This window comes from Anolis sagrei, chromosome 13 (genome assembly GCF_037176765.1).
Source record: "Anolis sagrei isolate rAnoSag1 chromosome 13, rAnoSag1.mat, whole genome shotgun sequence".
Classification (NCBI taxonomy): Eukaryota; Metazoa; Chordata; class Lepidosauria; order Squamata; family Dactyloidae; genus Anolis; species Anolis sagrei.
This window is the reverse complement of record NC_090033.1, coordinates 13,177,767-13,205,099: the sequence shown is the minus strand read 5'-3', so window position 1 is coordinate 13,205,099 and position 27,333 is coordinate 13,177,767. Positions and strand designations below refer to the sequence as shown.

The 27,333-nt window shown below is 42.8% G+C and overlaps 1 protein-coding gene across 1 annotated transcript; it reads right to left on the bottom strand.

The window, feature by feature from the left end:
* Positions 1 to 27,210, bottom strand: LOC132764922 (arylacetamide deacetylase-like 4). Its single transcript, XM_067472795.1, has 4 exons — positions 27,034 to 27,210; positions 2,266 to 2,482; positions 2,092 to 2,155; positions 1 to 814 (listed from the first exon to the last, which is right to left on the bottom strand). The coding sequence occupies exons 1-4, from the start codon at positions 27,208 to 27,210 to the stop codon at positions 40 to 42; spliced, it is 1,233 nt and encodes a 410-aa protein (XP_067328896.1). The 3' UTR covers positions 1 to 39.
* Positions 27,211 to 27,333: the final 123 nt, after the last annotated feature.

The window sequence follows — 27,333 nt, the reverse complement described above, 5'->3', positions numbered from 1 at the left end:
AGCCATGAAACCCTTCGACAATAAAATAAAACTTGTGTTTTATATACTGCTAATGAAATTATTTATATGCTGGCAATGGAGTTTCCGTGTAGGGTATTCCACTGGCCAACTACGAAACCTAAACAATGTTCCGTGGAATTCGTCCTCGAGGTGATACCACGTCACTGGGACGCCGTTGTCGTCTAGCCGTTTCTTGAACAAGAGCCCGTCATCTCGGAAAATATCGTATTCACAGGTTAAAAGGAAAGTCTTGGGGAGCTGGCGGATCACGTCATCCTCTGCTAAAAGTGGGGAATACATGGGGCTGAGGGATTCTTTTATGGTTTCGTAAAGTTCTTGGTTAAACGGAGGCCGCTCCATGGGCACGTAACCCCTGCCCTTAAATCTTTCTGGAATGTCATCGGGATTGACCCATTTCCTGTATTTCATCCACACATGTTCGGGTAGATGAGCATTCTTCATGATGCCCTCCACGTTGATCTCCTTCCCAGTCAGAAGCAGAGTAGCAAGCTTCAAGGCCTGTTTCTTGAACAACAAAGGGACCGAATGGTATTGCTGATAAGAAGGCAAATTGAAATCGATGGATTGCAACATCGGATAGACGAGGATCTGGCCTCCTAGCTTTGGGAGATCTTTCCTGACTGCCAAATATTGACACACGACTGCAGCAAATGTCCCTCCGCCACATTCACCATAGAGAACAATGCGATTTGGGTCCACTCCGTATTTCTCTGCATTTTTCAAAAAGTGCTTAGTAGCTATGCAGCAGTCCATCTCTGGGATTGGGAATGGATGTTCTGGAGCCAAACGAAACCTGAAGCAAAAATGAGAAATGGTCTGAATCTGCAATCCACATGGTAACGTTATCTGAATTTTAGGCACAGAATATCCTAAAAACTCCTGTTACAATTCAAGTCCAATGTCCTGTAGGGATGTGCACAGTATTGTTTTTGTGTACAGTGTTCCTTCACTTATCGCGGATGTTACGTTCCAGGACAAGCCATGATAAGTGAAAATCCGTGAAGTAGGGACACTATACAGTAGGCCTGGGTAACAACGGAAAAATTTGTTTCTAAAATCGATTCGTTTTTTGGGGGTTTTTGCGTTTCGTTATTTAAAATAATTACAAAATTTTCCTTTAAAAAAGTTCGATATTTACAAAATTTCGTAAATGTGAAAAAAAATTACAAAACAATAACGAATCGATTTCCGAAACAATAACGAATCGATTCGTTAATGGCGGACGCGACTGTGCAATACGCTAAAAAACCTCCAAATGGGACAGGGGGAACTTCTGAAGCTTAATTAAACCAAAAACAACTATAAAAACCCTTAGAAAACCAAAAACAACTATAAAACTTGCCCCAGACATGCGGAAATAATAACGAAACGACCTCAAAATGATAACGAAACGAATACGATAACGAAATACAAAACATTTACGAAACGATTTAAAAATTCGGTTTTTTAAAAAATTGCTCCAGACTGGTTCGTTATCGTTTTGTAATTGAAAAATTAACGATTTTTTTAACGAATTACGAATTAACGAAACCGCCCAGCCCTACTATACAGTATATGTACTGCCTCAGCATGTGTGCGGAGTATGATCTCCCCCTCCCCCTCTCTCACTCAATCCCTTTGCCTTCTCTCTCCTCTTTTCCCCACCCTCCCTCCCCCTCCCCTTGCACACCACACTTCCTACTCCTCCTCACAAGCCTGGCTCCCCCTAACCTCCTCCTTCCCTGCTTTCACACCCCTTTGCCTTCCAGTGGCTGCGCTGGGAAACATGGTATCTGAGTGGATTATGTGAATAAAATAGTACACTCATGATATGAATTTTTCAACCACATGATTGACATTTTGGAAAGGAACGTTCTGCATCTCCCTTAACATTTTGATACAAGGCTTCCATTTGGGATGAGAGACACCCTCTTCCGTTGTTGATTGGCTTCTCCAATAGGAAAATGGGTTATTGAGAAAGGGAATACTTCTTTGGAAACATTCAGTCAAGTTTCTTGGAAAAGAAATGGATCGAATTGTGTGTGAGAAGGTCCATTCTGATAGAGCCAGAATGAGTATGAAGTAACTTACGCAACAGACATAACGACAGAATCCGTTTCCTGGGCAATGTAGCGGCATTGTGCGTCACTTATCCCTGAAAAACACACCATGTTTCAAGAGACATTATTACTGATGGGTTTCATGACTATGTAAATAGAAAAATCCTATATATTCCACCTGAACTCTGATTCCTGGAGAACTTACCAATATTTCCTATAATTCCACCACCTGTTGGAATGAGAACCACTCCTCTTCTCTTCCCAGAAGGAATTGTTTTCGGCCAATACACTCTGACCGGAATGTCATCAAAAATCAAGTCCTTGATCGTCAGTGTTGGGCTCCACTTGGGTGTAAATGTTCTGAACAACCACTCAACCAATTTGAATTGATTGTGCAAGCCAACTTTTTTAACAAATATTTTCTGTTAACAGAAAAATATAAAGGAGAAATAAATGTCATGTGGACACAGGGCTTACGTACAGAAAGTGACAGCCTTAGGCCGAATCTAGAAGAGATCATCCCATGAACGTTTGATGGGACTGAGGCAAAGAGAAATGTAAACAATGGAAAATTACCAAGCCAGGAACAGGTTTAGACAAAAAGAGGGAGATGGAAAATTTCTAGTCAAAGCCACAAGGGAAAGAGTTAGCTGAAAGAAGAGAAAGTTCAAAAGACCTGCAATCAGGAAACGGGGGGAAATGGTTGTGAATTGCTGTTGTCATTTGTTGATAAGGAGGCATCAGATGAGAACAATGGGAAAGAGAGGTGTGAATGAAATAGTTTGTGTGTCTGTCCAGGCTTAAAACCTAAGACTATAAAACCCACTGAGCTACATTCTCGATGTGTGGCAATTGTCAACCCAACAGAGAAATCTGATCAAATAAATCTGTCATACCAGAACTTCTCACCTCTTAGGGTCTAATTGGACAGAGACCCTAGGGTTTTTGGGTTGCCTTTTTAGAAGGGACACAGCAGTGTGTCTCAGCACATTAACACACCTGTTGCAGTGCTTGGATGGCATCCATATGGTCCAGAAAGACCGAGACTGTGTCAGAATATCACTTCACTTCTGCCTTGGCATGGCTACTCTCAGCTAGCCACCTGAATTCTGGGTCATTGCTGGTACCCCATACTAACGTCAGAAGAAGCATCTACAACTGGGAAGAAGAGAGGGTCCATCTTCCTCCCTCCCTTCTTTGCTTCATTGCTGCCTCTCCCAACGTCATATCGGGGCACTGCCGATGACTAGATAGTGCTCTACTGACAGTTGGGATCAGCAACAGTGGCAGCATGGACACAATCCATTCTCTTCCCCCCTGTGCTGGTGTATGGTCCAGACGGAAACAGTTCAAACAGGACCCAATCTAGTTATCCAGTTGACCTCAAGCCTGGAGCTTCAAGCAAATTCCAGGATATTCCCCAACCTTGTCTGAAGTTGGAAAGATTGGGTTCCACCCAGAATAACTCAAGGTGCTCAGCAAAAGTACAAGAATGTCATGATACAATTCATGGTGGGATTTAATACCCAGCTCAAAATACCTTCAATTCTTGTTGAAGGAATGTCCAAAAGAGACCTGTCACTTGGGCTGCTATTTCCATACTTGTGAGCTCTGGCTTCACAGCCCATAGGACACACTTCTTTTAGGTATCTCCTTGAACAAGAACGAAGGGCAATTTGATCTGAGTATGAAAACCCACCATGAACTGTATCTTGGAGAAGGTCCCTTTTTAGAGCAAGAACTCTGATTCCACAACAAACTGCAAATCCCAGGATCCTGTTGGACCTAGACATGGTGTCACAGTGCTCTCATGGTCTCAAAGAGGATACAAATATCTCTAGAAGTTTCCAAAAAGCATGTTTTGACTTTGGAAAGAAATATCGTCCCATTTTCAGGTACAAATGGATCTGGAGGTTGTATGACAAGCCACCTTATTTTAACTTTTTTGGAGCTCTTCGAACTGGGCGCTTCCAAAACTGAGAACTAGAACCACATTTACAGGCTGGAAATCAGAGCTGAAGATTTGAAACCATCCCTCCCCGTGAGCTGAGTCAAAGCAACCCATGCCCTTCAGAAGGCCCTTGTCTTGGTGCGACGCAGAGAAAGAAAGCATTCGTATGATGATGCCATCGAAAAATGTACATTAGACAAAGAAAAGTGCATTAAAATTTCAGAGGACTTACCACAAGTGATCCAATTCTCATTTTGGTATGCATAATTCGTAGTGTTATGGGGTATTTGATTTCCGGGGGAATGTGCACCCTTCTCTGATCACAATAAATGGCCCATGCAACCTTCAAGAAGAGAGCAAGAAGGCTGGCATACAACGCGAGCATTCCCAGAGAGGCAAGAAATGCCATCCTCTTGGCAAACAAGCATGAAAGAACTGTCCTTTTTCCTGGATGACTTCTGAGGTTCTGCATCCCATCAGTCTCCCCTTTAAATAGGGAATTAATTAATTGTGAAATGCCATCCTCTGCCCAGACAGTCATTAATTGGTTAGGGAGTGGCTAATTATGTCAGACGCATGCCATCCATACAGTTTATACCATGACACCCCTTTTCAAAGGAGACAATATATGAACTACAATGTACATTAATCAAGCACAGCAGTTCTCAAACTGTGCTCCGCAGAGCCATTGGGTCTCCGTGAGGCTTATGGGGGGGGGGGTGTTCAGTGGTTCCCTTCTCTTCCTCCAAGCTTCCCCTACTCTTTTCTAATCCTCTCTCATGGGATACATCATGTGAACTGTGCTTTAGCTTAATTTACCAGGGTTGAATGAAAAGTAATGCCTCCATAGAATCATAGAATCATAGAATCATAGAATCATAGAATCATAGAATCAAAGAGTTGGAAGAGACCTCATGGGCCATCCAGTCCAACCCCCTGCCAAGAAGCAGGAATATTGCATTCAAATCACCCCTGACAGATGGCCATCCAGCCTCTGCTTAAAAGCTTCCAAAGAAGGAGCCTCCACCACACTCCGGGGCAGAGAGTTCCACTGCTGAACGGCTCTCACAGTCAGGAAGTTCTTCCTCATGTTCAGATGGAATCTCCTCTCTTGTAGTTTGAAGCCATTGTTCCGCATCCTAGTCTCCAGGGAAGCAGAAAACAAGCTTGCTCCCTCCTCCCTGTGGCTTCCTCTCACATATTGATACATGGCTATCATGTCTCCTCTCAGCCTTCTCTTCTTCAGGCTAAACATGCCCAGTTCCCTAAGCCGCTCCTCATAGGGCTTGTTCTCCAGACCCTTGATCATTTTAGTTGCCCTCCTCTGGACACATTCCAGCTTGTCAATATCTCTCTTGAATTGTGGTGCCCAGAATTGGACACAATATTCCAGATGTGGTCTAACCAAAGCAGAATAGAGGGGTAGCATGACTTCCTTAGATCTAGACACTATGCTCCTATTGATGCAGGCCAAAATCCCATTGGCTTTTTTTGCCGCCACATCACATTGTTGGCTCATGTTTAACTTGTTGTCCACGAGGACTCCAAGATCTTTTTCACACGTACTGCTCTCGAGCCAGGCATTGTCCCCCATTCTGTATCTTTGCATTTCATTTTTTTCTGCCAAAGTGGAGTATCTTGCATTTGTCACTGTTGAACTTCATTTTGTTAGTTTTGGCCCATCTCTCTAATCTGTCAAGATCGTTTTGGATTCTGCTCCTGTCCTCTGGAGTATTGGCTATCCCTCCCAATTTGGTGTCGTCTGCAAACTTGATGATCATGCCTTCTAGCCCTTCATCTAAGTCATTAATAAAGATGTTGAACAGGACCGGGCCCAGGACGGAACCCTGCGGCACTCCACTTGTCACTTCTTTCCAAGATGAAGAGGAAGCATTGGTGAGCACCCTCTGGGTTCGTCCACTTAACCAATTCCAGATCCACCTCACCGTAGTTTTGCCTAGCCCACATTGGACTAGTTTCCTTGCCAGAAGGTCATGGGGGACCTTGTCGAAGGCTTTACTGAAATCCAGGTACACTCCATCCACGGCATTCCCCGCATCTACCCAGCTTGTAGCTCTATCGAAGAAAGAGATCAGATTAGTCTGGCATGACTTGTTTTTGATAAATCCATGTTGACTATTAGCGATGACCGCATTTGTTTCTAAGTGTTTGCAGACCGCTTCCTTAACAATCCACCTTCGGAACTCCTCAACAGATGGCAGTCCTGGTATGCAGCAGGTACTGGCTTGTTCAGTAGACTCTCTTCTACTGTTCCATTTTGGCAGGAAGCCTTAGCATTGAACAGTTGTGTTGTTAAAGTGCGAAGTATGGAACCCTGAGCAGATGGTCGGTCAATGCGACTTAAGCAACGTGCAGTCTTGGAACAGTTTCTCCCCGTAGAGATGTTCAATGTATTGTCGAAGGCTTTCATGGCCGGAATCCATGGGTTGTTGTAGGTTTTTCCGGGCTATATGGCCATGTTCTGGAGGCAATTTTTCTCCTGACGTTTCGCCTGCATCTATGGCAAGCATCCTCAGAGGTAATGAGGTCTGTTGGAACTAGGAAAAAATGGGTTTATATATCTGTGGAATGACCAGGGTGAGACAAAGGACTTTTGTTTGCTGGGGCTAGCTGTGAATGTTTCAGCTGATCACCTTGATTTGCATTCCATGGGCAATTTCAATAGAAAGGAAGAAACCATGAAAATGAACAAAATCTGGCTACCAGTATTAAAAAACTCAAAAATTACAGCAGAAAAACAACAGAGGGGAAACAAACAGGCACAGAAAATCACCCTCAACAAAAGATTCCCCCCAGGCGCTACCAAGCCATTGAATGCAAATCAAGGTGATCAGCTGAAACATTCACAGCTAGCCCCAGCAAACAAAAGTCCTTTGTCTCACCCTGGTCATTCCACAGATACATAAACCCATTTTTTCCTAGTTCCAACAGACCTCACTACCTCTGAGGATGCTTGCCATAGCTGCAGGCGAAATGTCAGGAGAAAAATTGCCTCCAGAACATGGCCACGTAACCATGACAAGGGAAATGCCCAACAAAAGTTAACTGCCAATGAAAACATAAACCGCATGCAGGGTGGGTGGGATGGATCAGCTGTTGTAGGCTGCCCACAAAGAGGGAGAGGCCAGCTCAGGCCTCTCCCATGGTGGGCGTGGTCAGTTGGCCATTGGTCCACTGACTCGCCGGCGGGAAACCTTCCTGCCATCCAAGGGGGCTTCTGGGAGGAAGAAGTCCCCCTGAGGCAAGCATGGTGATGGAGGACGCCCTGCACCGCAACTTCTTTGGCTCGGTGAGTCGGGCCATGCCTTTTAAGCCAAGAGGATGGCATTTCTTATAACTCTGGGGCTGCTTGCGTTATATGCCAGCCTTTTCATTCTAGTCTTCGGGATCACGTGGGGGATTTATTACGACCAGAGCAAGTTACACATCCCCTCAGAAATAAAATACCCTTTTTTGCAAATTCTATCAAAAAACACCAATGTGGTTTTCCCCTACAGAAGCACACCATAAAAGGGAAATACCCCGGAAAATATGGCCTACGTACAAGCAACTCTTAAACATCAAGGGACAGGAAATAACACTAAAATCAAGAGAAGAACTAAACCAAACGGACCCCTCTATCTCATGGTTTCATTACCATCAGATCAGAGAAAATTTCCAGATCGACAAAACAATAGGCTTCGAGACTACAACAACTTTCTGGGATAACATATTAACAACGGATACAAAACTTATAAGAAAAATATATAACCAGCTGTTAATCTGGGCCACAGAAACAGAGCAAGTGAAGACCAATATGATAAGTTGGGCAAGGGACGTAGGCCAATCAATACCATTAGCAGACTGGGAAAAAATCTGGAAAAACAAAATTAAGTATACATATGCCACCGACTTAAAGGAGAGCTGGTATAAGATCTTCTATAGATGGTATCTAACACCTGAGATCTTAGCCAAAATTAACAAGAACAAAAAAAAAAGACCGATGTTGGAAATGTGGGAGGGAAAAAGGAACATTTCTACATATGTGGTGGAATTGCAAAAAGATTAAAAAATACTGGGTACAAATTCATAGATCGATAGAAAAAATATTGGAGATAAAATTTGAATTTAGACCAGCAATTGTATTACTAGGAATTCACAATCTCAAACTCGAAAAGAATGATGATAAAATAATTTTCTACTTAACAACAGCCGCTAGGATGGTCCTAGCAAAAAGGTGGAAAACGAAAGAAGCTCCAACATTAGAACATTGGACTAGTAAGATAATGGACATAATAAATATGGACATCTTGACGCAGAGGATCTCCCAAAACTACAGAATACCTCAAAAAACCAACTGGGAATCAGTATTACAATTCATAAAGGAGGAAAACAATGGGATGTATATAGATATATAAAAGTAATCCAAGAAAAAAATGAAAGAAAAGAAAGAATAAGGGATCAATTACCCTGAGCAAATAACCATAACGACATCTTGTTAAGGGAAACAGTCACAAGGTGTGAAACAAAACTTAACAATAATTTTAAACACACCAGGAAAGGGAAAGGGAAAAAAAACCCAAAAACAAAACAAAAAAACAACAAACAAAAAAATAACAAATTGAGAAACTAGAATTCAATATGTAAAGTTAAGAATGTTTGAACCACTCTGGATAAACCTGGAAGTACCCCCCCCCCATTCTTGTCGCCCCATCTTACCCTTCACCTTCTCTCCCCTTGTTGTTGTTCATTCGTTCAGTCGTCTCCGACCCTTCGTGACCTCATGGACCAGCCCACGCCAGAGCTCCCTGTCGGCCGTTACCACCCCCAGCTCCCTCAAGGTCAGTCCAGTCACTTCAAGGATGCCATCCATCCATCTTGCCCTTGGTCGGCCCCTCTTCCTTTTGCCTTCCACTTTCCCCAGCATCATTGTCTTCTCTAGGCTTTCCTGTCTCCTCATGATGTGGCCAAAGGACTTCAACTTTGTCTCTAGTATCTTTCCCTCCAGTGAGCTGTCGGGTTTTATTTCCTGGAGGATGGACTGGTTGGATCTTCTTGCAGTCCAAGGCACTCTCAGAACTTTCCTCCAACACCACAGCTCAAAAGCATCGATCTTCCTTGGCTCAGCCTTCCCTAAGGTCCAGCTCTCACATCCGTAGGTGACTACAGGGAATACCATGGCTTTGACTAGGCAATGGATCTTTGTTGCCAGTCTGATGTCTCTACTCTTTACTATTTTATCGAGACTGGACATTGCTCTCCTCCCAAGAAGTAAGCGTCTTCTGATTTCCTGGCCACAGTCTGCATCTGCAGTAATCTTTGCACCTAGAAATATAAAGTCTGTCACGGCCTCCACATTTTCTCCCTCTATTTCCCAGTTGTCAATCATTCTTGTTGCCATAATCTTGGTTTTTTTGACGTTTAGCTGCAACCCGGCTTTTGCGCTTTCTTCTTTCACCTTGATTAGAAGGCTCCTCAGCTCCTCCTCGCTTTCGGCCATCAGAGTGGTGTCATCTGCATATCTGAGGTTGTTAATGTTTCCTCCAGCAATGTTCTCCCCAGCTTTGCATTCATCCAGCCCCGCACATCGCATGATGTGTTCTGCATACAAGTTAAAGAGGTTGGGTGAGAGGATGCAGCCTTGCCGTACGCCTTTCCCAATCTTGAACCAGTCTGTTGTTCCGTGGTCAGTTCTGACTGTTGCTACTTGGTCCTTGTACAGATTCCTCAGGAGAGAGACAAGGTGGCTTGGTATGCCCATCCCACTAAGAACTTGCCACAATTTATTATGATCCACACAGTCAAAGGCTTTAGAATAGTCAATGAAGCAGAAATAGATGTTTTTCTGAAACTCCCTGCCTTTCTCCATTCTCCAGCGGATATTGGCAATCTGGTCTCTCGTTCCTCTGCCTTTTCTAAACCCAGCTTGAACATCTGGCAACTCTCGCTCCATGTATTGCTGGAGTCTTCCTTGCAGGATCTTGAGCATTACTCTCTCCCCTTATGTGACCCATTCCCCCCTCCCCCCTTCCCCCCCCCCTTTTACCCCCCAATACTTTCCCTTCATTATGGCTATCCTTTACAACTTCCCCCCCCCTTACCCATAATCTGTTTTTAATAATGTACAGATTGAGATAAATATGAATTACAAAATTAGGAAATATAGGTAAATTAATAATAGGTATATGGGGAAGCCTCCTCAACGTGTATGTTTGTATGTAAAATATTTGTTGTGCTTGATGGTTTACCCTGTTTGTATATATGTTGTTTAAATTAATAAAATTAAAAAGAAAAAGAAAAAAAGAAATCAAATACCCTGTTTTTGACTTTGTCTGTTATGTATAATGTGTTTTAATTGCTTATGATGTTTTGATGACCTGTATTATGTAAACCGCATTGAGTCGCCTAACCGGGCTGAAAAATGCGGAATAGAAATAAAGCAAATAAATAAATAAAAATAAGAGTACGACTTTATCATATCATCACCTTATTTGGAGCACTTCTGGTAAGTCCTCTTGCTTCTCTGTGTTTTTGTGTGCATGTTTCGGCAGCATCATCATATGGATGCTTGCTTTCAGTGTCACATCAAAGCTAGAGCCTCCTGAGGGGGGTGGGTTGGTTTGATTCAGCTCATGGGGACACCTGGTTTCAAATCTTTGACTCCGATTTTCAGCCTCCAAATGGGGTTCTAGTTCTCAGTTTTGGAAGCACCCAGTTCGATGAGTTCTGGAAAAGGTTCAGATAAGGTGGCATGTCATACAAAATCTAGACACATACAAAATCTAGACACATTATTTTCCAGATGCCCAAAAGTGAGACGCTATTTCTAACTCTGTAAGTTCTCTTCAGAGAAAATCTTTCTTCCCACCCTAAGTCAAAATGTGCTGGTTGGAAACTTCTAGTGATATTTGTGTCCTTTTTGAGACCATGAGAGCACTACGACACCATGACTAGGTCCAAGAGGAACCTGAGATTTCCAGTTTGTTGTGGAATCAGAGTTCATGCTCAGATGATGGTGGGTTTTCACACCCAGGTTGAATTGCCCTTGGTTCTTGTTCAAGGAGATGTCCAAAAGAAATGTATCCTATGGGCTGTGAGGGCAGAGCTCACTATTCTGGAAACAACAGTCCAAGGGTTGGGTCTCTTTTGGACATTCCTTCAACGAGGGAAATTTGACCTAGGTATTAAATCCCACCATGAACTGTATCATGACATTCTTGTACGTTCACTGAGCATCTTGAGTTATTCTAGAATGAACCCGCTCTTCTCAATTTCGGACATGGTTGGGGATGTTTTGGAATTTGTTTGAAGCTCTAGGTTTGGGGTGAACTGGACAGCTGGATTGGGTCCTATTTGAACTGGTACTCTGTCTGAATCATACACTAACACACGGGGAAAGGGAATGGATTGTGTCCATTCTGCTATTGTTGCTGAACCCAACTGTCCATAGAGTACTGTGTAAGCACTAGGGCTGGGCGGTTTCTTTTGTTAATTTTGTAATTCGTTAATAATTCGTTATTTTTCTTGATAACGAAGCTATAACAAACCATCCAGGAGCAGCTAAAAAACGAAACGAATTTTTAAAGCTATTTTGTAATTGTTTTGTAATTGTTTCGTTATTATTTCAGCTCCTGGGCTGCAAAGGGGCCCGAGCAGGGGCAAGGAGAAGGGAAGGCAGGCGAGAGAGAGACTGAGCGAGCAAGCTCCCTTCCCGGCCTGGCTTCCTCCCCTCGCTCCCCTGGCTCCCCCCGCCCCCTTCTTCCCCCTTTTCCCGGCTCACCTGGGCATGCACAGTTGCACACCCCACACATGCCCGGCCCGGCGCAGGGGTGGTCCGGCGTGCCCACTCGGCGGGGCCCTGGCATCTGCCGCCCTGGGAAAGACCCCCGCCCAGCAGCAGCTGCAAGGCTGACGACGCTGCAGTTGCTGACTCCCCCGATCGCCTCCCCCGCCGGGAAAAGGAAATGCAGGAGGAGGCGCAGCAACGAGACGGAGGCGACCGCGCGGGTGGGAGGGAGGGAGAGGGAGGGAGAGGGAGGGATAGAGAGGGGGCGGACTAAAACTATTATTAAAAACTATTATTATTAAAACTATTATTTAAAACTAATATTTCATTTTGCGCAACCGCGCCCGCCATTTTAACGAATTGATTCGTTAATAATAACGAAATTTCGTAAATACCGAACTTTTAAAAAGGAAAATTTTGTAATTATTTTAAATATCGAAACAAAAAAAACCCCCAAATACAAATCGATTTTAGAAACAAATTTTTGCGTTGTTACCCAGGCCTAGTAAGCACCTAGTCAACATCAGTGCTCCAACATGACATTGACAAAGGCACCAATGAAACGAAGAAGGTATGGAGAGGGGCAGGGATGGAGAGGGATGGGCCCTCTCTTCTTCCCAGTTATAGAAATGCTTCTTCCAATGTTAGAATGGGTCACCAGCAATGACCAGAAATTCAGGTGGCTAGATGAGAGTAGCCAAGCCGAAACAGAAGGTAAAGTAATGTTCCGACACAGTCTCAGTCTTTCTGGACCATGTCATCCAAGCACGGCAACAGGTTTGTTATTGTGCTGAGACACACTGCTGTGTCCTTTCCAAAGAGGCAACCCGAAAACCCTAAGGTCTCTGTCCAGTTAGACCCTAAGAGGCGAGGAGATCCAGTATGACAGATTTATTTGATCAGATCTCTCTGTTGGGTCGACAAGTGCCACACATTGAGGATGAAGCTCATGGGACTGTCTCAATTAGTATTGGGTCCCACCCACAGTGCTGGATGCACGCTGGATCTGTTTTTCTGTCAGGGATGGGAAGAAGGCGGCGGGGTGGAGGAACTGACCATCGATCAGTTGCTATGGACCGACCACCACCTGATCAGGTTTAGACTTATTGTGCCTTCCTACCTCCGCAGGAGTGGTGGACCCATTATATGGGTCTCCGCCCCAGGAGACTTATGGATCCAAATAGATTTCTGATGGCTCTTAGGGATTTCCCCGCCTCCTCGATAAGTGACTCTGTCGATGCTCTGATCTCTCTCTGGGACAGGGAGATGACTAGGGCTATAGATACGATCACTCCAGAACGCCCTCTCTCGAGTAACTGAGCTAAACCAGCTCCTTGGTTCACTGAGGAACTGGAAGCAATGAAGTGAAAGAAGAGATGGCGAGAGCACGTGTTGCGACAGAAGCACAGCAGGTCAGTCCAAGCATGTCAGTCGAAGCACTTTGGTGGAAGCATACCATGGAATCCTGTTGGAGGACAGGGAAAATGCTTAAGGAGAAAACCTTTCAAGAAGGTCTAGAATGATGTTTCTGACATCAACATCTGGTGGAAGCATCTAGTCGAATCGAGTTGGAGGAACATCTACAACTCTACTACGGCAAAGGACACTATTTTCTCAGTAATCTAATCAATGTATCCCATTACACAAAATTGATAACTTGTTGGCCACTTTGTACAGAATGCCTAGAAAAATCATATTTTTGTCTTTGTTTTCTCCAATTCTTGTTTACTACATCAAAATCTTCTCTTTTTTGTTTTAAGTATTCAGTAACTTTTTTCTGATCTCTTTCTTTCATTTTCATTCCTTGACTCTTTGACATGAGGAAAGTGAGTCTGTCCATGTTTCTGATCTTCATCTGGCGTTTCCTCTCGTTTCCATCTTTTCGCAAAACAAATTCTCGCAGCCGTGGTTATTAAAAATAATAATGTGTCTATATTCCTTTCTAATTCCTTTTTGTAATACAAATAATTCTGGTTTCCAGGGAATTTGTATTTCTAACATTTTTTGGATCTCCTTCTAGATTGTAGGCCTGGGTAACCACGGAAAAATTTGGTTCTAAACTCGTTTTGTTTTGCCCTTGCGTTTCTTTTTTTTAATAATTCCGAAATTTTCCTTTTAAAAATTTCGAAATATACGAAATTTCGTATAATTACGAATCGATTTGTTAATGGCGGACGCGATTGCGCAATATGCTAAAAAAAACCTCGAAATGGGACAGGGGAACTTCTGAAGCTTCCCTCTCCCTCTGTTGTTGACTGTTGGTGTGATAAAACAAACAACTATAAAACCTGCACCAGACATGCGAAAATACTTACGAAATAATTACAAAATAATTACGAAATAATTACAAAATAATTACGAAATAATTACAAAATAATTACGAAATAAATTGAAAAAATGGTTTCGAATCTAATTTACTCCTCACACTTTTCCTGCATGGTTCAATATTGGATCGTAAGCTAATTTAAATACGAATTAATAACGAATTACGAAATTAACGAACGAAACCGCCCAGGCTTATTTCCAATATCTCTTTGCTCTATCACATGTCCACCACATGCTTTACATTTTCAACAGTTTGTGCTCATGTTGTTGTAGGTTTTTCCCTGTTTTTTTTTTGGGGGGGGGGGGTCATGTACCATCTGTGTGATATTTTCACCCAGTTCTCTTTCAGATCTGTTGCATATGTGTATTTTATCTTTTTCTTCCAAAAGAGAAAGATGGTTAAAAGGGAGGGAAAGAAATAGACAAGAAGGAGAAGGAGAGGAGGAAGAGAGATAGAAGAAAGGAAAAAGTAAAAAAGACCTCTAGAGGATACCAGGAAGTCAAAATATCTATCTTTCTGACACTTTTATTTTCTACACACAGTTTTTTTTTCTTTTTCTCTTTCTTACTTTATGGATATAAATTTTATATCATTATTATTATTTCTTTTTTCCCTTCCTTTTCTTTTATATTTAATTTGCACATTATTATCTTTGATTCGTACTGTTTTTAACTGACAATCTCAAAAAAAGATTATTTAGGAGAGAAATCATATTTTTGTGATGTGGACAAGTGAAACCACAGGCCCTGGTGCTGTGGAGATTCACCCTAGATCTCTTTTGAGTGGGTGAGTCCTTGGCTTTCCAAGACAGTGCCTACCTTTCAATTGAAAGGGCTGATATTAAAAAAAATAATAAATGCATGTGTGTTGTGACTCAGCTGGAACCACAGAGTGTCTCTGATGAGGATGATGGGACTCAGGTTATAAGCAGTGAAGAACACGGTGAGCAAATGCAGTTTTCCACAGCAAGTAATGAGATTGTTGATACTGAAAATAGCCAAGTGCAGGTGCAGATTGACTCAGAGAAAGATATGCAGCTATATTACGAAGCAAGCGTCTTATCCTGGGTAAAAATGTGGGTAACTTTAGAACCAAAAAAAATACTAACCTTAGAAGGGCACGACGTCAGAAGGGGGTGGCACACCTACCTATTAGGCCTGGGCGGTTTCGTTCGTTAATTTTGTAATTCGTTAAATATTCGTTAATTTTAGCAATTACGAAACGATTACAAAACTTATTTTTAAACCCGGAAGTGTTTTTAAATATCGAAACGGCATGCGCCAAAAAATTTTGTATTTCCGTCCATTTCGGAAATACGTAAGATGGCTTGGCTAGATGCTTGCTGGGAGCTCTCCTCTCTCTCCTCTCCTTAGCCAGTCAGAGGCAGAGCCTGAAAGAGGAGGAGGAGGAGGAGGAGGAGAGGGCGGGGAAGGCGCCGGCTGAGCAAGCGAGCGAGAGGGCGAGCGGCCCTCAGCGGGAAGGCGGCCCGTCCCTCCTTCCTCACCTTTGCGGTGGGTGTGCTTCTTCATTCTCCCAATTCCTTAGCGGAGGGCTGGGCTAGATGGCCTTTGGGGAGCCCTTCTCCCAATTTCGCATTGCTTCGGAGGAGCCGGGCCCGACTCGGCGGCAGCGCTTGAGGGCCCGCCAGAGTGAGTGCCTGCCTTCCTTCCTTAATAATAATTTCTCCTCCCTATTCTACTAAATTAATAATTAAATTAAAAAAAATATTGAAAAAATATTGAAAAAATATTGAAAAAAAAGGGCGCCATCTTTACAAAATGTTTTGTAAATATTAACGAAATTTCGTAAATACCGAACTTTTTTAAGGGAAAATTTTGTAATTATTTTAAATATCGAAACAAAAAAACCCCCCAAATACAAATCGATTTTAGAAACAAATTTTTGCGTTGTTACCCAGGCCTACTACCTATGGCACGGGAAAGCTGGAATAGAAAGGAATTTCACCAACCACTATATTAGGTCATCACTGTTAAAGATCTGGAACAAGTATAAGGACTATATTTATAAAAAAAAATGCCCATGTGGATATCTCCAGTTGAGGCGTATCATAAACGAGAGATTCCAAGATATAGATGGCTTAACTATAAACAAATACTTGTAAAGACCAATAGCGAATGGGGACTGAAACCCATAGAAGAACTGAAAGGGGAAGATAAGGAAATAGGTTGGTTCCAATATCAACAAATAAAGGAATGCTTTAAGGAAGATCAGAAAATATGCTTCGATGAAAAGGACACCTGCTGGGACATCATAATGAAAAATAAAAAAAAACTAATAAAAATATTATACCAAAACCTGTTAGAATGGAATACCGAGAAAGAACTTATAAAAGATAACATGATTAAATGGGCCAGGGACATAGGCCACACTATATTATTAAAAGAATGGGAACAAGTCTGGAAAGTCAAATTAAAATATACAAGAGCCAGTAGTACAGGGTTAGTCAAAATGAATAGGCCAATAAGAAAATTAATTGTACCCGAATGTATGTTTACTGTAACCAAACCACAGCTACGTAGCGACAGATAAACTATCAAAGTTTTTTTTGAGCAACACACATGTACGTTAATGCCGCTAGGCGTCGCTAGGAGTCGCTGTTTTCAAAATGGCGGAATCAGGCAAAGAGAAGGCGTTTTGTGTGATGACATTTGGTAAAACAATGTCAGTAATTACGGTCCAGCGAGAATTTCGAGCCAACTATGGCAAGGAACCACCTCATCGACATTCCATTGCGAGGTGGGTAAAGCAATTTGAGGAGACGGGCTGCTTATGCAAGGGTAAAACCACAGGACGACCGCGTGTCTCCGAAGACACAGTGGAATCCATTCGTGCATCCTTTCAACGAAGTCCCCAGAAGTCGACAAATCGTGTTTCCATGGAATTGAACGTTCCGCAAAAAACTGTGTGGCGCGTGTTACGCAAACGTTTGCAGTTCAAGCCGTATAAATTGCAAATGGTGCAGGCTTTGAAAAAAGGTGACTATTCGAAACGACACGATTTTTGCGAATCAATGCAGCGAAGACTAGAGGAGGAAGGCTTTGCCAACAGACTGGTCTTCAGTGACGAGGCAACGTTTCACCTGTGCGGGAAGGTCAATAGGCATAATCTCCGCTTTTGGGGATCTGAAAATCCTCATGCCGTATTGGAACATGTAAGGGATTCGCCGAAGGTAAACATTTTCTGTGCAATAACCAACCGTCACGTGTTTGGCCCATTCTTTTTCGCGGAGAAAACCGTAACAGGCATAGTGTACGCTGACATGTTGTCTGAATGGTTGATGCCACAGTTAGAAGAGAAAGTGCCCGATTTCGTATTCCAACAGGACGGTGCCCCTCCGCATTGGCACAACAGTGTACGCGAGTACCTCAACGAACACCTTCCCAGACGTTGGATTGGCCGTGCTGGAGTGACTGATCTTCCATTCCTCCTGTGGCCCCCCAGGTCCCCCGACCTCACACCATGCGACTTTTCTCTCTGGGGGTATGTGAAAGACACTGTGTTCCGACCTCCATTACCGCTGACCTTGGACGACTTAAAACAGCGCATATGTGCTGCATTCGATGCCATTACGTCGGATGTGCTGCAAAGGATGTGGAATGAACTGGACTATCGCTTGGACGTCTGCCGTGTCACACGGGGCGCCCATATCGAACATCTCTGAAGGTGAGACAAAACTTTGATAATTTATCTGTCGATACGTAGCTGTAGTTTGGTTACAATAAATATACATTCGTCTAAAATTAATTTTCTTATTTGCCTATTCATTTTGACTAACCCTGTATTATAGAAAATTGGCACAAAATCTTTTATTGATGGCACCTAACACTGGTGCAGCTCTCTAAATTTAATAAGAACTGTGACGGAACTTGTTGGAAGTGTAAGAAAGAGACTGGGACTTACTACCACCTATTTTGGGAATGTAAGATCAAAAATTTTTGGCAACAGATACATAAACATACACAAAATATAATCAAGGTAAAATTCGACATGAAACCCGAATACTATTTGCTAAATATAATGGATTTGGACTTAAAGAAAAATGAAGAAAAAATCCTACTTTACCTTTCCACCGCGGCAAGAGTACTAATCGCGCAAAAATGGAAAGACAAGGAAATCCCAACCAATGAAGAGTGGTTCCAAAAAATAATGGAATATAGAGACCTTGACAAGCTTTCGTACATGCTAGAGGAACAAAATAAAGAGAAACAGATAAATTGGAAATCTCTAGGAGACTACCTTAAAGAAAGACTTAAGTTAGATATTTAAAGTGCTATGAGCTAAATAGTAATGATGGACAATAGGGCTGGGCAATTCGTTTCGTTAATTCGTAATTCGTTAAAAAATTCGTTAATTTTTGAATTACAAAACGATTACAAAACTTATTTTTAAACCTGGAAGTGTTTTTAAATATCGAAACGGCAGGCGCCAAAAATTTTTGTATTTCCGTCCATTTCGGAAATACGTAAGATGGCCGCCTGGCTTGCTGGGAGCTCTCCTCTCTCGGCGCCGGCTGAGCAAGCGAGCGAGAGGGCGAGCGAGAGGGCGAGCAGCGAGCGAGAGGGCGAGGGCGAGCGGCGAGCGAGAGGGCGAGTGAGAGGGCGAGCGGCGAGCGAGAGGGCGAGGGCGAGCGGCGAGCGAGAGGGCGAGCGAGAGGGCGAGGGCGAGCGGCGAGCGAGAGGAGCGAGAGGGCGAGCGAGAGGGCGAGCGAGAGGGCGAGAGGGAGGTCTCCTTCTCTTTCTTTCCTTTTCTCTTCTTTCTCTCTCACCTTTCGCAGGGGGGTTCTGAGCTCTCTTCCAAAGAAGGCTCACTTGCTTCCTCTTCTCTCTCTCTCTCTCTCTCTCTCTCAATTCGAGGCAGGAAACCCCTCCATCCTGCAGCCATCTACACTGCAGCCTGGATGAGGTTTGGCACCACATTGGCTCAATGCTGTAGCATCCTGGGAGTTGTAGTTTGGCAGCCTGGGAAAAAGAGCCCCTCCTGGAAGGAACCCATCCTAGCGAGAGGGCGAGAGGGCGAGCGGCGAGCGAGAGGGCGAGCGGCGAGCGAGCAGCGAGCGAGAGGGCCCGCCAGAGTGAGTGCCTGCCTTCCCTCAATAATAATTTCTCCTCCCTATTCTACTAAATTAATAATTAAATTTAAGAAATATTTTTAAAATATTGAAAAAAAAAGGGCGCCATCTTTACAAAATGTTTTGTAAATATTTACGAAATTTCGTAAATACCAAACTTTTTTTTTGGAAAATTTTGTAATTATTTTAAATATCGAAACAAAAAAACACCCCAATTACAAATCGATTTTAGAAACAAATTTTTGCGTTGTTACCCAGGCCTAATGGACAACATAAATAAAAGAAGAATAATATAACCAGAGGATCATCTCTCTGCGGACCGAACGGAGGATCGACCCACTCCCCATTTCCCCCCCTCCCCTGTCCCACCATTCCACCCCTCCCTTCACTCCTCACTCACCCTATCTTCCCCCCTCACGCTATCCGACCTACTTACCTTTACCCTTTCCAATCTTTCTATCTGGATGATTGTTCCCCCTCTTTCACTGTATATGAAAAAATTATAAATAAAGAAAGAAAGAAAGAAAGAGGACAGTTCTCAGCCTGATAATGAGCAGGAAGGGAAACTGGCTGACACTAACGAACAGACTGACCTTGACCTAACAGGAACCTTAGATCAGGCTGATCGTTTGAAATTCAGAGTTTGAAGGAGTGTGAGAATAACTAACAAGAAAGAGGTCAAGGGCCAAAGAAACGCCTTCATGTTTTGCAAAAGGTATTAAGACTGAAATCACCTGAGATAATTTTCCCTCATACATTCCCATTAGCCATGAATAATCCAATATGTTCACGATATGAATTATTCAACGGCATGAATGACATTCTGGAATGGAATATTCTGCACCTCCCATTCCATTTTGAAACAAGGCATCCATTTGGGATGAGAGACACCCACCTTCCAGGTTTGTTGGTTTCTCCAATGGGAAGATTGTTGACCAAAAAAGGGAGCACTACTTTGGAAACGTTGAGTCAGGTTTGTTGGAATGGGAATGAATTGAACAGTGTGGGACGTCTCTTACAGTAGAACCTCAATGCTGAAACGTTTTTTCTGACACAACTAGAAAGAGTATGAAGTCACTTACGTAACAGTCACAAGGACAGAATCTGTTTTCTCGGCAATGTAGTGTCATTGTGAGTCGGTTATCCCTGAAAAACACATCATGTTTCAAGAGAGATTATTACTGATGGGTTTCATGACAATGTACATAGAAATACATATATACTAGGGCTGGGCGGTTTCGTTTCGTTAATTCGTAATTCGTTAATAATTCGTTAATTATTTAATTACAAAACGATAACGAACCATTCTGGAGCAATTTTTTTTAAAAACGAATTTTTAAACACGTTTTGTAAATGCTTCGTATTTCGTTATTGTATTCGTTTCGTTATTGTTTAGAGGTCGTTTCGTTATTATTTCCGCATGTCTGGGGCAAGTTTTTTGTTTAATTAGTGAAAAAAAATTATAATATCACACCAACAGTCAACAACAGAGGGAGAGGGAAGCTTCAGAAGTTTTTGGAGGTTTTTTAGCGTATTTCGCGGTCGCGTCCGCCATTAACGAATCGATTCGTTATTGTTTCGGAAATCGATTCGTTAATGTTTTGTAATTTTTTTCACATTTACAAAATTTCGTAAATATCGAACTTTTTAAAAGGAAAATTTTGTAATTATTTTAAATAATGAAACGCAAAACCCCCCAAAAAACGAATCGATTTTAGAAACAATTTTTTCCGTTGTTACCCAGGCCTAATATATACTCCACCTGAACTCTGTTTCCAGGAGCACTTACCAATATTTCTCAAACCTCCACCACCTCCAGGAATGACAACCACTCCTCTTCTCTTCCCAGAAGGAGTTGTTTTGGGCCAATTTGTTGTTCATTCATTCAGTTGTCTCCGACCCTTCGTGACCTCATGGACCAGCCCACGCCAGAGCTCCCTGTTGGCCGTCACCACCCCCAGCTCCTTCAAGGTCAGTCCAGTCACTTCAAGGATGCCATCCATCCATCTTGCCCTTGGTCGGCCCCTCTTCCTTTTTCCTTCCACTTTCCCCAGCGTAATTGTCTTCTCTAGGCTTTGCTGTCTCCTCATGATGTGGCCAAAGGACTTCAACTTTGTCTCTAGTATCTTTCCCTCCAGTGAGCAGCCGGGCTTTATTTCCTGGAGGATGGACTGGTTGGATCTTCTCGCAGTCCAAAGCACTCTCAGAACTTTCCTCCAACACCACAGTTCAAAAGCATCGATCTTCCTTCGCTCAGCCTTCCCTAAGGTCCAGCTCTCACATCCGTCGGTGACTACAGGAAAGACCATGGCTTTGACTAGGCAATGGATCTTTGTTGCCAGTCTGATGTCTCTACTCTTTACTATTTTATCAAGACTGGACATTGCTCTCCTCCCAAGAAGGAAGCGTCTTCTGATTTCCTGGCCACAGTCTGCATCTGCAGTAATCTTTGCGCCTAGAAATACAAAGTCTGTCACGGCCTCCACATTTTCTCCCTCTATTTTCCAGTTGTCAGTCATTCTTGTTGCCATAATCTTGGTTTTTTTGATGTTTAGCTGCAACCCGGCTTTTGCGCTTTCTTCTTTCACCTTGATTAGAAGGCTCCTCAGCTCCTCCTCGCTTTTGGCCATCAGAGTGGTGTCATCTGCATATCTGAGGTTGTTAATGTTTCTTCCAGCAATTTTCACCCCAGCTTTGCATTCATTTGGGCCAATACACTCATTGAAAACCAAGTCTTTGATCGTCAGTGTTGAGCTCTTCGAGGATGATATTGGTTTAAGGACCTTGGCAAAGAACTTGTACCAATTGTAGATGCCAGGCTTTTTGCTGATTATTGCCTATTTACAGAAAAGGAGACAGTAAGGAGACATTAACGTTGCGGACAGACATGGGCGTAGCACTGTCAATGATAGCCTTAGGATGAGTCTACAGTAAAGCATCCCATGAACGTTTGAAGGGATTGGGGCAAAGAGAAATGGGGGGAAAGGCGAAATTACAGAAGCTAGGAAAAGGGTAAGACAGAAAAGGGGATTGGAGAAGGAGAAGGGAATTTTCTTGTCAAAGAAACAAAGGAAGGAGTTAGATGAAAGAGAAGAAAGTTTAAAGGACAGAACTTAATGACCTGCAAGCCAGGAAAGGGGGGGGAGGTTGTAAATTTCTCTTGCCAATTGTTAATAAGCAGGCACCAGATGAAACACATTTGAAAGAGAAGTGTGAATGAAATAGTTTGTGTGTCTGTCCATGCTTAACACCTTAAACCCCCTGAGCTGCATCCTCAATGTGTGGCACTTGTCGACCCAATAGAGAGATCTGATCAAATAAATCTGTCATACCAGATCTAATTGGACAGAGACCTTAGGGTTTTTGAGTTGCCTCTTTGGAAAGGACACTGCAGTGTGTCTCAGCACAATAACAAACCTGTTGCAGTGCTTGGATGACATCCATATGGTCCAGAAAGACCGAGACATCAACATCTGGTGGAAGCATCTAGTCGAATCGAGTTGGAGGAACATCTACAACTCTACTACGGCAAAGGACACTATTTTCTCAGTAATCTAATCAATGTATCCCATTACACAAAACTGATAACTTGTTGGCCACTTTGTACAGAATGCCTAGAAAAACCATATTTTTGTCTTCGTTTTCTCCAATTAAAATGTTTGTATAGGTTTGAGCCGACAGCCTAATTTCTAATTTTTCTCTTGTGTTCAATGATATGGAGTTTAATTTGTCTGCTGGTTTGTCCAACATACATCAAGGAGCAGGGACAAAAGATGATGTAAATGACACCAGTGGTTGTGCATGTAGCAAGATGACATGACATGAAACATAGTCCAGGATCACTTAGGGTCCTAGTTTTAGAGGTGGTTACATCCTCCATAAATATAGATTTATCTACTAGATTACTACAACGCGAAGCCTTTTGGATTTTCACTCTTGAAACTGTATATCCTAAGGGTCTGAATGATTCTATTTCATTTCAGTGTTTCATGTGAGTAGGCACAGGCCTTTTAAAACACATTGATAAGGACAGATTGGCAACATCAAAACATTCTCCTGACAAAGTACAACTGACGTGCCAGGATGGTGGTCCCTCCAGGTTAAAAGTGGTGCTGTTCAATGCAAGGTCGGTAAATGGGAAAACTTCTATTATTCAAGATCTAATCCTAGAAGAACAAGCTGACCTTGCTTGTATCACAGAGACCTGGCTACTCTGTGCAGCACCAACCTAGACCTGGAGGGCGGAGAGGTGGAGTCATGGTGGTCTATAAGGATTTTATCTCCCTGATCAGGTGCCCCATCCCACAGTCATCTTCCTTTGAGTGTATTGGCATTAGGATTGGTGACCAGAACAGGATAGGGAATCTGTTAGTGTACCGACCACCCCGCTGCACAACAGTCTCCCTACCTGAGCTAGCAGGGGTGGTCTCGGACTTGGCTTTGGACTCCCAACGGCTTTTAGTCCTGGGAGATTTCAATGTTCATGCCGAAGCCCCCCCTTCAGGTGCGGCTCAGGACTTCATGGCCGCCATGGCAACCATGGGCCTGTCCCAGTTAGTATCTGGTCCCACCCATAGTGCCAGGCACACATTGGACTTGGTTTTTTGTCAGGGTGGGATGAAGGTGACGGGATGGAGGAGCTGACCATCACTCCATTGCCATGGACCGATCACCACCTGATCAGGGTTAGACTCACTGTGCCTCTTACCCTCCGCAGGGGTAGTGGACCCATTAGAATGGTCCGCCCCAGGAAACTTATGGATCCTAATGGTTTCTTGATGGCTCTTGGGGAGTTCCCCACTTCCTTGGCTAGTGACTCTGTCGATGCTCTGGTCTCTTGCTGGGACAGTGAGATGACTAGGGGAATTGATACAATCACTCCGGAGTGCCCCCTCTCGAGTAACTGAGCTAAACCTGCCCCTTGGTTTACTGAGGAGCTGGCAAAGATGAAGCGAAAGAAGAGGAGGCTAGAGTGCACCCGTACCTTGGGAAGTCGGATTTGGCCATGGTGGTCCACGCTCTTACATCCCGAATAGATTACTGCAACGTGCTCTACATGGGGTTGCCTTTGAAGACTGTTCAAAAACTTCAATTAGTCTAACGGGCGGCGGCTAGATATCTCACCGGAGCGGCATACAGGGAGCATACCACCCCCCTGCTATGTCAGCTCCACTGGCTGCCGATCCAGTTCCGAGCACAATTCAAAGTGCTGGTTTTGACCTACAAAACCCTTTACGGCTCCGGCCCAGCATACCTGTCCGAACGTATCTCCTTCTACATCCCACCTCAGAGCTTAAGATCTTCTAGGGAGGCCCTGCTTTTGGCCCCACCTGCATCACAAATGAGGCTGGTGGGGACGAGGGACAGGATTTTCTCAGTGGTGGCCCCTCGCCTGTGGAATGCACTCCCCGGGGAAATTAGGTCATCGACATCCCTCCTCTCTTTCAGACGGAAGTTAAAAACCTGGATGTGGGACCAGGCTTTCGGGTAAGCTGGCAGATGGACAATAATACCACTTGTATAACATAAACAACGGTATAATTCAACAACAGTATATAAACATGCTGCACTGTTAACCTCACAGCGACAACAAACAGTATGGTGCAAACTTTTAGTACAGTCGTATTTTCTTATAAGTAGCTTGTGTAACAGCCTACCACAATTCAACAACAGTATATAAACATGCTGCACTGTTAACCCCACAGCGACAACAAACAATGTGGTGCAAACTTTTAGTACAGTCGTGTCTTCTTATAAATAGCTTGTGGGACAGCCGACCACGACCGGTTTCGGCCTACCTCAGGCCTTCCTCTGTGAGGTTAACAGTCGCTGTGAGGTTAACAGTGCAGCATGTTTATATACTGTTGTTGAATTATACCACTGTTTATGTTATACAAGTGGTATTTTTGTTATATACATTTCACTCAGGAACCCATCTATATTATTGTAGATGGACAATAAGACAATGACGACCAGAGTAGGAAAGGACAATGACAATGCGAGATGGATCACGGACTTACGAATTGGCGAACTTTGACCACAAGATGATTTTACTGCTGCTATTGTAGTGTTTTCGACTGTTTCTAATTAATCATAATTGTTGACATTTTACTGTAATTTGTATATTGTGTTTTGTGAATTGTTGGGCATCGAATTGTGCCTTTTGTAAGCCGCCCTGAGTCCCCTTAGCAGGTGGAGAAGGGCGGGGTAGAAGCACTCCAAATAATACATAAATAAGTTTCTCTTTTGAGTAACTTACTATTGCAAACTGGAACACACCCATACTGACAGCTATATGGGGACCCTTTAAAATTATCTTCATACACTATTAGTTTCTCTTTATATACTGGAATCTCCACCTGCTTCCCTTGTGCTTGCCACAGAAATATACTAAATAAGCAGACAACCTTGTAAGAGAACCTATGTGAGTATTTTGATTCTAGTTTTGAATGTTTTTTTACTTTTGATAATTGCTTTCCTTACTATGTTTAGCCACTGAATTAGTTCCCTTTAGGTCCTCATCATTGTTTATCTTACTTGAAGAATTGTCCACTTTAAGAAAAACCTTATTATTTTGGATTTCTACTACCACCTGAAGAAGACTGCATATAGTCCAAACCGGTTGTGGTTGACGAACTGTGATTTTGAAAAAAGGACTGATAAACTGTGTGTTGCCGTGGACAAACTTTACCTACATTAAGAAGCTCTGAATTAAGAGACTTGCAAAAAGGTTCACAAACTGTGTATTGTTATTGACAAATTTATTATCAAAAGAACCTTAAAACAGCTGTATATCTTGCTGTAAGAATTTGTTGTTTATACCACATAAGAAAATAATTTTTGGTTTAGAGAACTGTATGATGTATAACTTGTACTAGATTCCTATACGTTGAATGTTAAGCAAATGTTAAGCAATTAGGGCTGGGCGGTTTCGTTTAGTTAATTTGTAATTCGTTAATAATTCGTTAATTTTTTCAATTACAAAACGATAACGAACCATTCTGGAGCAATTATTAAAAAAACGAATTTTCAAAAACGTTTTGTAAATGCTTCGTATTTTGATATTGTATTCGTTTCGTTATTGTTTTGAGGTTGTTTCGTTATTATTTCCGCATGTCTGGGCCAGTTTTATGGTTTAATTAGTGAAAAAAAATTATAATATCACACCAACAGTCAACAACAGAGGGAGAGGGAAGCTTCAGAAGGTTTTGGAGCTTTTTTAGCGTATTTCGCGGTCGCGTCCGCCATTAACGAATCGATTCGTTATTGTTTCGGAAATCGATTCGTTAATGTTTTGTAATTTTTTCACATTTACGAAATTTCGTAAATATCAAACTTTTTAAAAGGAAAATTTTGTAATTATTTTAAATAACGAAACGCAAAAAACCCCCAAAAACGAATCGATTTTAGAAACAAAATTTTCTGTTGTTACCCAGGCCTACTAGATTCCTATACGTTGAATGTTAAGCAAAGACATAATATACATAATTGTTTTACTCTTGGTCTTAGGGACATTTTGCCTTTTGCATTTCAGGGAACCCTTGCTCTCTATTTCAAGCTTTTGTATGACATGCCACCTTTTTTTAACCTTTTCCAGAATTCATCGAACTGGGCGCTTCCAAAACTGAGAACTAGAACCACGTTTGGAGGCTGAAAATCGGAGTCAAAGATTTGAAACCATGCATCCCCATGAGCTGAATCAAAGCAACACACACACCCCCTCAGACGGTTCTAGCTTTGATGTGACACTGAAAGCGAGTATCCATATGATGATGCTGCCGGAACATGCACACAAAAACATAGAGAAGCAAGAGGACTTACCAGAAGCGCTCCAAATAAGGTGATGATATGATAAAGTCGTACTCTTCCAGGGTATTTGATTTCTGAGGGGATGTGTATCTTGCTCTGGTCGTAATAAATCCCCCACGTGATCCTGAAGACTAGAACGAAAAGGCTGGCATATAATGCAAGCAGCCCCAGAGTTACAAGAAATACCATCCTCTTGGCTTAACAAGCGTGAAACGACTCTCCTTTCTCCTATGTGACTTCTGAGCTTCTGAGGTTTTGTATCCCATTTGTCCCCCATTTAATAGGGAGTAAGTGATGAAACACCATCTCAGA